At 62.8% G+C, this 12,466-nt stretch overlaps 1 protein-coding gene across 1 annotated transcript in view; it reads right to left on the bottom strand.

Annotated features, from left to right (window-relative positions):
- Positions 1 to 2,120: 2,120 nt before the first annotated feature.
- The window catches only part of SFSWAP (splicing factor SWAP), a 38,508-nt gene continuing 28,162 nt past the window's right edge, over positions 2,121 to 12,466 (bottom strand). Inside the window, exons 15-19 of the mRNA XM_090290761.1 lie at positions 9,847 to 9,978; positions 3,377 to 3,532; positions 2,769 to 2,841; positions 2,341 to 2,412; positions 2,121 to 2,297 (exon numbers count right to left, since the gene is read on the bottom strand). Of these exons, the coding sequence (XP_090146887.1) occupies positions 2,347 to 2,412; positions 2,769 to 2,841; positions 3,377 to 3,532; positions 9,847 to 9,978 (427 nt within the window). The 3' untranslated portion in view covers positions 2,121 to 2,297; positions 2,341 to 2,346. The remainder of the gene's footprint in view (positions 2,298 to 2,340; positions 2,413 to 2,768; positions 2,842 to 3,376; positions 3,533 to 9,846; positions 9,979 to 12,466) is intronic.

The raw sequence follows: 12,466 nt of genomic DNA on the forward strand, positions 1-12,466 counted from the left end.
AGGTGCGTCCGCATGTTGACAGACTGGTCCATGGATGGGGACGTGTGTCCGTCCGAACATCGAGGCTGACAGCAGGGCAACTGGGTGCTGGCCCAGGAGACCCTTTCCTGCCCTCTCCACGTTCTTTCCGGTCTGAAGCCCTTAAGAAGCTCATTATGAAGAAAGCGCAGGAGCCCATCTGTGTGGCTGCGAACAGCGGGCAGCCGCAAGGGGCGCAGGCACGCAGCACAGGCTGAGTGTGCGCACGCGCGCCGTGGGCAGGCCGCGTCTCCAGCACTTTCAGCTGAAAGGTGCCAACTGCAGACGGCAGACGAGAGGCCTGTGGCTGGACTCGTGGGCCACACAGAACTCCCAGGGCCGCACGCCAGCCCTCCTTCCCCCACGGTGCTGACCGTGGTCTGCAGTCCCGCGGGCCCCAGACACAAGCCTGCACCATGTCCTCACCCGCCCCGCTGATGCCTGCTGCGGCCCAGGATGCCCCCCGAGGGGGCTCCATGAAGGCCGGCGCTCTAGCTGGGACCTGACAGACCCACTCCCGGAGTCCCATCACGTCATTCCCACAGACGCTCCTCAGGGACACCCTCGGAGGCTGGAGGGTGGATACAAGCCCACAGGGAGCAGCCACCACATGCTTGGGGACTGTCCTGCTGTGTTTGTCCAAGGGGCTCTTTCCTCAGCACGACTGTGTTCCTAGTTCACAGCAACCCAAGGCCTTGTCAGAGGGATGGCAGACCAGCTGTGGCCCTGCCAGTGGACGGGTGTGCATTGTCCAGCAAGAGAACACGCGGTGACGGCTGCCACGCACTCACGTCTAAACACACAAGACCCAGAAGCCACGAGAAAAATGACTACATAAGAAAGGCAATTTCTGCATCTGAGAACTATAAACACAGTAAAGGTGACCCCCTGGGAGAGAGTCACTTACAACATGAGCAACACAGAAAGGGCCAATCTCCTCCGCGTGCAGTGCTAGTGACGCAGGAGGGACCCCAGAGCGCAAGCAGCCGGGCGGGGGGTCGGGGGAAGGGGGTGGTGGTTAGTGTGCAGCAGGCAGCACAGAAGGACTCTGAGACGTGAGAGAAGCTGCTGACCTTACTCGTAATTAGAGAAGAAATTAAAACGAGGAACGTTCTGACTCAGCAAAGGAGTCTGAGGCAGGCGAGGGTGGAGAGGGCAGCGGCAGCAGGCGCCGTCTCTGGGGAGCTGTGCATCACAATGGGAGGTCTGTGCCCTGTGACCCAGCGCCTCCAGCTCGGGGCTGGGGTTCGTGCTGGGCCTGGGCACCTCATGTGAAGACTGTGGGCCTGGGCGGCCGGCTGACCCCTGGACGGTGGACCAAGTCATGGTGTCCCGAGGGCGCCCCCGTAGGCAGGTGTGTGGCCTCTGGGCAGACGATGGCAGCTGTGAGAGGGGACGAGGCTGGCAAGGCGCCAGGTCCAGGTGAACACAAAGACGGTGCGGAGGCCCAGGCACAGGGGACACTGCTGTGAGGACAGGTGTGTGGGGGTGGGGCATAGGCCCACCTGCACCCCCCCCCCACCGAGGGACGCTCTGCACTGCAGCCCTGGGCACGGCCCCTCACTTGGGGGGCAGTGTCGGGTCTCCCCAGTGACCTTGAGGGGAAGGGGTGCCAGGAAACACTGACGCTCTATTTTGGGCTTTGGGTGAAATGACGCGGTTCTGACCATCCTTGCCTCCGGCGTCAGATGTGACGTGGTCCAGGGGTGAACTGTTCCTGCTGAGTGGGCAACACAGCAGACCCGGCCTGCAGTCTACACCGAGGCCTGCAGGGGGCCAGCAGGACTGAGCCACCCCTCGTAGGTCAGCGGGGACAGTCACCTGTGGCAGACGAAGACAGCGTCCGGAGTGCCAAGGAACGGAATCCATGAGAAGGCTTGGTCCCCAGAGGCACCAGTCCGAGGCCTGTGGGCCACCTGCCTCTCCTGCTCTGTCAGGGCTGAGCCGGCATGACCTGCATGCACCCTAGCAAGGCGCCTGGACAGGAGAACCCACCACTGCGCACATGCCCTCGTGTGCCTGTGTGACTGCGTGAGTCCCGTGACAGACGGCACAGGCTGAAAACACTCGGAGCCAAACAAGGAAGAAGCTGCTCACGGTCGCTGGCTAGAAAAGGTGTTTTCCTCCCATTTTATTTGATAATACATTTTCACAGAAACATGATATTATTTACAAATATACAGGTAAGAGACTGCTGGTCAAAAATCTTAAACTGAAAATGTCATCAAAAGTGAATTTACAAAAACCGCCACTGCCCCCAGGGTCGGGTGTCTGGCCGGCGCTCCGGAGGCCCGTGCGGAGGCGGGTCCCGGCCGCGGCCGCCGCGTCTCAGGAGGCACTGGTCTGCATGTTTTTGGAGGCGGCAAGCATCGCCCGGACTTTGGCCATGAGGTCCTGTGGGAGAGACACGGGGACGCCTGTGAGCTCCAGAGACTCAGGAGGTGGACATTGTCCACGGGGGTGTGGGGGGTGTGGGGGGACACACGATCTGTTAAAATGCTGGTGGGCAGAGACTGCTGATGGGCAGGGATGCACTGAGTGGCGCGGGCCTGGGTCTCGACCTTCCCACGACTGGGCAGGCCCCTGGGGCATATGGCGACCCCGGAGCGAGGAGGGGTGGGAGCGCTGGGACCTGGGTGAGGCCAACACCCCCAGCCTCGGGGTGACCAGCCAGGCCACCACCAGTACCAGTGAGATGAGGAGACATTAGGGCCCTTTACAAAGAGACGGGGAGACAGACGCCACGTCACCTGAGTTATTTTGCTCTGCACAGAAGAAACGATCGCTGACGAGATCTGACCGTCCTTTTCCTGAGAAACACCCCTGATGCAAAGAGAGTTTAGAGGCTTAAAAACAGAAGCCATTACAACCGAGAGCAAGGGACCCAACTCCAGACAGTCCTGACGGCCGGCCCCTGCGCTGACGCCGTGGCAGCCGGGCCGGTGGGGAGGCCCCTGCAGCCTGCTCAGTCAGGAGGTGACCATGTGGCCCTCCTTCTGGGGCTTGGAGTGAATGACGGGTGGATGGGGGCTGCCAGGTGCCCGCCATGGTGGGCCGTGCCTGTCCCCCACCCCAGATGCCGAGGGAGGACACAGGACGTCACTGGGACGCTATGACAATATGACAAGTGGCTGAGGCCACACTGTTGATTGGTATCTGAGGACTGTGTGTCCGTCCCCCCCCATCAGTTCTGATATCAAAAGTCCCCAGGGGTGGAGGCCAGTCTGTGACTCTGCTGCCTGAGGGGAGTGGGGGCGGGGGCTGCATCCCCCCAAGCCAGGCCTTGGCCCTGACACCTGGTGTCACCTCCGGCTGAGCCCTGGGAGGGGGCGGGAAGGGGCCAGGAGGGGTGGCTTACCTGGAGCGCTCCTGGCTGGAGCCCCGACTCTCCACGGGAGAGATGCTGGCCGAGTGCCGGCGCGGGGCCTGCTGGCGGGGGGACGCGGCGCGGGGCTCGGTGTGGGACTTGGTCCGTGACCGGGAGCGCCTCTTCTTCTTCTTCTCGTGGGGGCTTCTGGGAGGAAAGTGGGTTTAGACGGAGGCCCGGCGCCGGCTCTGAAGGCCTCCGGCATTTTCCGCGGACAGCTGCCCGCCTCCCCTCTCCGTGCCCGCTGCCCTTTCTCACAGCCGCGCACACTCCACTGAACCCCAGCTGACGGCCGCTGTGAACACAAGCCCGCGCAGCAGGGTAGGCGACCTTCTCTGCGGGACCCGCCCCCGCCCGTCAGCGCTTCGTCTGTCAGCACCAGTGGAGCGACAGGGCGTGGGACAGGCGCTGCCCCCTCCCGCTGCGCCCAGGGCCGGCCGTCACCCCGAGCCCCTGGTGACACGGCCCGCGGGTCTAAGCCTCCCACCCTGCCTGAGAGCCCGCCTCGCCCCCGGGGAAGACTAAGGAAGAGAACGCCCCTTCCTGCTCTCGCCCGACTCCTCCTGAGACCCCCACCTGCACCTGCCTGTGGAAGCCGATCGCCTGCTCAGAACAGCGTTGCTGACTAACCGCCATTTCTCAGTCTCGCTGTCCTCTCCCCCAAGCGGCCGCCCTGCGGGGTGACCCCCGTGTCCCCGACCCAGGGGCGGGAACTGCATGCTGGCAGAAAGCCCCCGCTGCAGGCCGAGCCTGGGATCCGACTGCTGAGCCCAGTGCCCAGTGCCCACGGCTCCTCCGGGCAGGGCTCCGCGCGGCGCCTCTCACCCCACAGCAGCGCCGCTGCCCAGGGCGTGGTGGGCCCTGCCTGCCCCGTGCTGCTGGCGCCTCCCGGCGGTCCGGAGAGTGGGCTGTGGGCAGGGCGCTGAGCTCACCCCCTGCCAACCCCCGTGCCCAGGGAGATAGATACCCTGTCCCATGTCCATGTCCACTGGCCGCCCTCCAGGAGGGACAGCCGTGAGGTGCGGGCGAGGCCAGCACTGCAGTCCAGGCCCCGGCGCTGCTCCGGGCACAGGCAGCCGACACGCAGGAGGGCCGGGCAGGGGCTGCAGAGCCCAGCCCAGCGATCAAGAGGGCTTGGCCGAGCCCGCGGCAGCGCTGGGAGGAGGCATCCTCGGTGAGTGGGGGCCGTGGGCAGGTGGCCCGTTGCGCAGGCCGGATGACAATGGAGGTGGCTCCGACATGGAGCGCAGGTGTGGAAACCATGCAAACGGGCCCCGTGCTAGCTACATGCACTCCGGGCAACTTTCATGCCCGGGCACGCGTGCCACGGCCTCAGACAGCAGCAGGTAAGAAATGTGCCGAGTCCGACAGTTTCTGTGGGTGCCAACGTGGAGGAAGGAAAGGCAGGCGAGCATCCCCCGAGGCCGCCCCGGCCCCGCCCACGCAGATGCTCCTGCCGTCCAGTCCGACGGCGATGAAGTTCGACTTGTAAAGTGAGCACACGGGAGCCGCAGCAAGTGCTGACAGCGGGTGCGCGCTGAGCGTGGGGACACGGGGCAAGGCTCCGCCTGGGTCAGCCTCCCCCTTGCGTCTGCCCAACCCCCCCAGCAGGACAGAAGCACCGCGGGTGTTGTGTGACGTGCGCTCATTTAGGCTATCTCCCGGGGGCCTCTGCGCACCGTCTCCGGTTCTGGGCGATGACAAACCAAGCTGCCTCTGGGTTCAGTGCCCGAGGACTTCCCCGGCCGTCGCATGGCTGGACCCTGACAGCCCACCGGCCGGGGCTCGGCAGTCCGGCCGTCCGCACCCTTGCCAGCACGTGGTCTTGTCTGTCCCGCTGACCTCCGCCCTTCCCGCCGGTGGCACGCAGCTTCCCCCTGGGGCTCGGCCCGTGTCTCCCCAGCAGGTGACTGAGACTCTGGGCCCGTCCACCCGCGGCTTTCACTGGGCTTCCACGTACATTCCATCCTGGAGTGTCGTTCAACTCACCCGCCCCCGTTTAAATCAGGTTACTTCAAAAGTTCCTGACAGGCTGGGCAAGGCCACGAACACACGCTCCTTGCTTTCTTCAGGAAGCTGAACGGTTCCGGCGTCCACGACGGGTCTAGGATCCACCTGAAGGAGCCTGTGTCAGGGCGCGGGCCCCGTCCCACCTGCAGCCCCGCTGCTCGGGCACCCGCCACTGGAAAGGCTTCCCGTACCTGCGCAGGCACCAGCGCTGCAGGCCGACAGGGCGGAGGACAGTGCGCCACACTGGGCCTTCCCGCCGCACACACGGGCCAGGTGCTCACGTAGGTTTCCTCAGTTCTTCCCTGACACGTCTCGTGGCTCCAGTGCAGAGGGGTCTTCCACGCGTTTCCTCCCAGCCACCTGTGAGTTGCTTGCTTTCTGGTCGTGCCACGAGCGTATTGTTCTTAACTGATTTTTAATTCCTGTCGGCTCGGGTGCAGGATGTCTTTATGCAAAGGGACAGTCTGCTCTTCCCTCCCCGGCCTTAAAGCCTTTTCCTTCTTTGCCTGCGCTGCCGCCTCGGCTGTGAACTCTGCCACAGAGCAGACGCCCGTCGGCCTGGTTTCTGGTCTCGGGGGCTGGGGGGAGGCTCTCTCCCCCGTGAGCGGCGTGCGCTGCAGGTTCTCCCAGATGCCCTGTGTCAGGTGGCTTTTCTGTGGACGCCCCGTTTGCCGAGCTTCCCCCTTTCGCTTTTCAATGAACGGGGCGTGAATTGTGCCGCTTTTTCTGCATCTGCTGAGATGTGATGCACTCCAGAGCCAGACCCCACTCTGCCAGGATGTGCAGTCCTTCCAACACACGCTGGACTCAAACGAGCTGCGTTCAGTGGTGGACTTTTGCACCTGTGTTCTGGGGAGCACGGACCTGTGAGCTCCCCCCCTACCTCCACTGCCCACCGGCTGCAGGGCGAGTTGTGACGGCCTCACGGGCAAGCTGGGGCCCCTTCTTGCCTCTCACTTTCTTTCAGGAGCGCTGTGAGGTCGCAGTCCTTCCTTCCTGAATGTTTGTTACATGGACTGATGAGAGCCGTCTGGGCTTGGGTTTCTATGGGAAGGTTGGAATGGTAAGTAAATTCAGCTCCTTTGGCGGCCATGAGCCGTTCAGATTTCCCATTTCTTCTATTGTCGGTTTGCTCGTTTTTTCAAGGAATCTGTCCATTTCACCCAAGTTGTCAGAATAACTAGAATGACCTTTATTTTCTTACTCCTGCCTGTTGACTTCCAATCTCACCGTTATCAGACGCCTGCTTCTACTTACTGTGTTTAACTGGCTCTTCTTTCTCCAGCTTCTTACAATAGAAGAGCAGGTCGCTGTTTTTACTTTTCTTTTTTCCTAGTATAAACACTTATACGAACTTCTTTGTAAGCACAGCTGCCCCTCCACAGATATGTTACAGTTTCATTATGGTTAACTTCAACATGTTTCCTACTTTCTCTTGTGACTTCTTCTCTGACATACAAGAAAGTAAAGAAGTGTCCATTTCCAAATACTTGGGGACTGTCCGGGTATCCTTCCACGTTTCCTCCACTCAGCGACATGACGGGAGGGACACGCGGAGCAAGACGGAGCCGGGCACGGTGCTGCAGCACGGGGACAGCGCGTGTGCCAGACAAGGGTGCCCCATCGCGGCGGCTGCGTGTCCGGTGGGCGAAGGTGCCGTACCCTCTCCCGGCGCCCGCCCGAGTCTGCGTCAGCTCAGCCCCTCTCTCCGGGCACGCGGCGCAGGAGGCAGCCCCGTCTGGGCACGTGGAGGCCACACCGCCCTGTGACCAGCAGCCTCGACAGGTCTGCGTCGAGTGCCGTGTACAACCTCCGCCTCTGAGCGCGAGTGCTCCGTCGGCCTGACGCAGGGTGTGCAGGGGAGGCGAGGCCCCACCTTCCCGTGTCCATCTGGTCTTCCCTCCGCCCGCCCCCTCCGGGATGAAGCGTTTCCGGGTTCTGGTCCAGACCCTCTGCTGGCTTCTCAGCGCCTTTTCTCCGGCGGCTGCTCTAGGGGACCGTGGCGCACCCCCAGCGATGGCAGGCGCCTGTGAACGCCCAGCCCCTCACGGGCGCCGGGAGAGCCGCAGGCCCGCGGCCCACCTGCCGATGTCAGTGGCCACCCCGAAGGCTCCCGTCTGTCTCACATGACGACGTGACTGGGCCCTGCTGAGCGTGTGCTGCGCGCCTGGCCCAGTCCCACGGGTTTTACCCGCCAACAAGCTCCACGGCGCCCAGGCCCTGCCTCCCAAATGCAGCAACGACGTCACTGTCAACTGCGGCGATGACAGTGACGGGTCGCTGCGCAAGCAGCAGAGAACAGCCCCCCAGCCCCGGAGCTCACCGTGTTGCTGACACAAAGGAGAAGGGAGGACGGAATGAGAGTCCCGGTCCCGCTGTCACCGGTGCGGGAGCGTCATGGGCACGGGGCACACACAGACCCACGAGAAGCAGCTGCTGGCACAGGACGGGGCGCCACCCGCGCGCCTGACTCGGGTACAACGACAAGCAAGTGTGGCCTCAACCAGGCCATCGCCAGTGTCCCCCAGGAGGGGACAGCACACACTGTCTCCTGCGTGACCCGATGGCAAGTCCCCCACCACCACCAGCCCTCTCCTTGCCGAGACAGGTAACAGGAGCCCAGCTAGCGGGACAGAGGGCTCAATCCAGACTGACCAGGTCACGGCGGCCCAGACCTGCCGAGGTCAGGAGGCCACATGCAGAGGGAGGAGAGGGGCGAGGAGAGGGGGTGCGATCACACAAGGCGAAACGTGAGCAACGCTGCGCTGAGCTGCAGGTTTTAAGCGTCTGGGTGTTCACCGCACTATGTCTGAACAGCGAGCTTTAACTTTCCTCTTAAGTTAAAAACACTTCCAGAACGAGAGGCCGGCGAGAGCAGCACCCGATGGCCGGCTTGTAGAGACTGTCCTCCAGGCCCGGCAGGAGGCGCTGGCCCCGAGGCTGGGCGACCCTGACTGGGCGGGGGAGTCAGCCACCTCCACCCGCCTAAGCAGAGACCCACACCTGCTGGGCAGAGGGACTGCGGAGGGGACACAGTTCATGGCTGACAGAGCCTCACAGACACCGCCAGGTTTGAAACCGGTGCCGCACATGGTCACCTGCACGCACAGCTCTCAGCCCACGGAGCTGGGCCCCCTGCTGTGACCGTCCCCTGGGGCAGGCAGCTCGGCCTCTGACTCGTCACTGACCAGAGATAACTCCCGTCTCCACGACTCCCAATAAAATCCCCATCTCTCAAACGACATCTCTTAACCTGAGGGCAAAGGAGGAACTATCCTGCTCTGCTACAAGGAATCAGCTTTAAACCATGCCCTTTACACAGACCAAAGGCGATGGTAAGTTTCACGTGTCAAACCATGAGTTACTTCAGTAATAAAATTTTAACTGGACTTAAAAGAAATAACATTTTATCAGTTAACGGACTATGGCGGAACTAGCCAGGTCTCAGGAACGTCTCCCGTGAGCAAGGCCGTGCAGAATCACCTGTTAAGGGGAGGAAGGGCCACTCAGAGGTGGCCTGACTCATGTCGGCTATGGACAGACAGGTCGGGCAGTTGCTGGGGTTTTGTCCCAGAGCAATGACTGTCAGTCACACTTGAAACTGGGGACCTGTCCTCTGGAAGGTTCTGGAACCCCGAGTGTCCCGACTCACGGCCAGCAACAGGACAGGGCGCCGAGGCCCCAGGCACACCTGCACCTCGCCTCTGCCGGCCCCTCCACCGCCAGACCTGGGGCTGCACTACCTCCCGTGCGGGGACACTGACGTCGAGAACCCCTCGTTTTAGGGAGGATGGAGACACACAAGCTGAGCGCTACAGTGCACTCGAGGGCCGGCACCACGCAGGACAGCACAGTGCCCAGAGGCGCTCGGCCGCGTGGGAGATGCTGCTCCCAGCCCCGACGGCCCGGAGAGGCCAGGCGGCCCCGGTATCTTGTCAAATAAGCAGCAGTGCTGGGCTCCCCGGGTGAGTGGTCAGCCCTCAGCGCCTCGGAGTCCTGCTCTAAGTCCCCTGGCGGGACCTGCTTGCTGGCGGTCAGAAGGCCCGGACCAGGCGTGACAGCCAAGGCTTCTCCTTCCAGACCTGGGAGCTGACGGCGCCCGCTCTCCTCAACGGAGACAGGTCCCTCCAGGCGGTCAGGGGCCGGGAGGACAGGCCCCTTCCCTGCTCTGAGCCCACGAGGATGCGGTGGCCCTGTCCTGGGAGCTGCGGCTGTGGCCTGCTCACAGCCCACTGCTGGGACCGATTTGGATACTGGAGCCTCCCATGTCCTCTGTCACTGCCGGCAGGAACAGGCCCGTGTGTGGTCCCGAGGGGACGCTGGGCTTGAGGACTGGCGCTGGGGCCAGGGGACCTGGCATGTGGCACAGCCACAGCTTCCTGACGGTCTGCAGCTGGGCCCCCCCTGAGCCTCTCCCGACAGACGGTGACTGTGGAGATGCAGACGCCTACCTGGAGCGGGTCCGCTTCCTGCTGACACCGGGGCTGTTGCTCACCCGGTAGGCAGTGGGGACACTTCTCTCTTCCCTCCGTCTCTCGGGAGTGTGAGCTCTTCTCCGGGGGGACCGGGACCGAGACCGGGACCTGGGCAGGGAACATAGGCAGTTGAGTCCTGCTGGCCAGAGCAGGTGGCCCTTCCGGAGGCAGCAATGAGACCCTGACCCAGTGTGCAGGGTGGCAGTGCCTGTCTGTCCTCCGAGGGGCCGCGCGCGTCACCGCTGTGCTGACACACGATGGCACCCAGCTCTGAGGCAGGGACACCGTGCCTCCCGTTCCAGAGTCCCCGCCTCACCAGCCTCTGCTGTGACCAGCACACAACTCACTGCCACTGGCCACGTGGTGACAGCCTGACCCGGCCTGCAGCCCCCTTCCTGCCTCTGTCCGGACCCCCTGCTGACCCTCCACTCACAGCTACTCCATCAAAGTCAGGAGGGGTGGGCAACGGACCCAGCGAGGCGCGGGGTGACCCAGAGGCCTCTCCTGTCCGCGCGGAGCCCAGGGCCTCTGTGCTCGGGGACCCGAGAGCAGGCTGCACGCCACCTGCCCCGCTCAGCACTGCCGTCCTCGTGACAACTCAGGCTGAATAATTAAGCTGATGGCGTTTCTTGGATGCAAAGCCCTGCATTAATATTTCACCCTTCCTCTCACGCGCCCGGAAGACTCAACCCTCACAGTGACACACTGCGGCCCTGCCCACGGCCACTGGCCCTGCTGCTCCCACTCGGGGTCCTCGCCATGGGGGTCAGAGTCCTTAACGGAGGGTCCTTTAACGATGGGTTCAGGATCCTTATTTAGTTTTTTTTCATTCATTCTGTGAAATTACTGTTTTGGGAAGACCTGCAATAAGCAGAAATCTGAGGGAAGAACCTCACCTCTTTTTGTTCTGTTTCCATGACAACCCACTCAAAAACAATCAAGAGCAGTTAAAAAAAACCCTACACTGCACTGTTTCAATTACCACAAAGGCCCTCAAACAACACACTGCTGCTCTGAAGACCAGCTGGGCCCCCCTTCCCGAGAACCCCGAGTCTCTGTCAGAGCAACACCCCCACCAGGCGCAGGCCGTGGCGCCACCCCTGCCGCCCAGCGCCCCTCAGCTCGTCGCCCCTGGCCTCTCCTGAGACTTCCGTCGCCGAGGTGAGGCCTGTCACACCTGGACATGCTACCAGGTGTTACCTCACAGCTGCCCGAGGTCACGGCCGCCTGGTACCTGCCCTGCCCTGCGGGGCCCCGCGTGCTCAGTGTCTCGGGGCTGTGGCTCTGTGACAGCAAGCACACACCCCCCACGGCGAGGTGGGCGGGGCCCCGTGCGCCCAGGAGCCGAGAAGCGCCCATGGCCGCCTCCACGCGGAACCCACACGCGCGCGCGGCCGCCAAGACGCAGGCCCACTGCCGACACCGGCACGCTCGCGACTGAAACGGCTCGATGGCCGCGGCAGTGGCACTGAGCGCTGGACGTCTGCAGGCGAAGCGGAGCCCCGGCCAGGCTGCTCTGCTGTGGGGCGTCGCCCGTCACGGAGGGGCGCATGCGGGAGGCAGCCGCCACGCTTCTGTCTTTCCCTTCCCCAACAACAACAACAAACATCAGTGAACACACCCTTAAAAAATAAATAAAAACGAAGTGCAGTGGCTGTGACCAGGTTCCGAGGTGCCCGGGAGGAAGGCCCTCCGTGGACCTGGGGGCGGGAAGCCTCGGCAGCGCCCACCCGGTTTCCTCCCAACCACAGCAGCTCGAGAGCTTTCCTCCTGCAACGGCGCGCCGGCCACCACAGCGCAGAGGAGGGACGGGTTCCACTGGGAGTAAATCGCCTGCATGACGTGACCACAGGCCTTCTTTAAAAAGCCCAAACACATCTGAATTAAAAAATTTCAAGCATAATTTTGATACTTTTCAAAATTATCAAATGGTTTGCTTTTAGCGCTGGCTGGGGTGGCTCAGTGGACTGAGCACTGGCCTGTGAACTGAAGGTCGCCAGTTCGAATCCCAGTCAGGGCACAGGCCTGGGGTGCCGGCCAGCTCCCCCAGTGGGGCATGAGAGAGGCAGCTGATCGATATTTCGCTCCCTCTCTTTCCCCCTCCCTTCCTGTCTCTTAAGATAAATAAAAATCAGGGATATTTATACACAGCCTGACCCGCTCCCTCCGCTCCTGTTGCTTCACGACTTGCAGGTCCTCTCGTGACAGGAAGAGGACCAACCACGGGTCCAGTACGACTGACTTGAACAACAGGAGGCTCCCAGGTTTTTGTTCTGCTCAGGGGGAGACCGTGGACCCAGCTCTGCGGCCATCCGATGCCCCTAAGGGCCAGCTGTGTCCCGACCACTGCTGACGCGGACAGCTGGGTCCTCACAGAGCAGACAGTGCGGGGACCGTCACCCTGTGGGGCCGGCACAGGCCCGGTCCCCCCTTTACGGGTCGGGACGGGGAGATTAGGTCGGCTCCCTTCACTGGTTTGCTCTATGGGTCATCTCAGAAAGAGGGAAAGAACCACGAACGTCGCCCTAACGCGCGCCCACACTGCCGCTTACGCTGCCGGCGACACTCCAAGAGGCGGACGCCAAGGTGCAGGGCA

This window comes from Furipterus horrens, unplaced genomic scaffold, assembly GCF_987537825.1.
Source record: "Furipterus horrens unplaced genomic scaffold, mFurHor1.1.pri manual_scaffold_11, whole genome shotgun sequence".
In the NCBI taxonomy this organism is placed as follows: Eukaryota; Metazoa; Chordata; class Mammalia; order Chiroptera; family Furipteridae; genus Furipterus; species Furipterus horrens.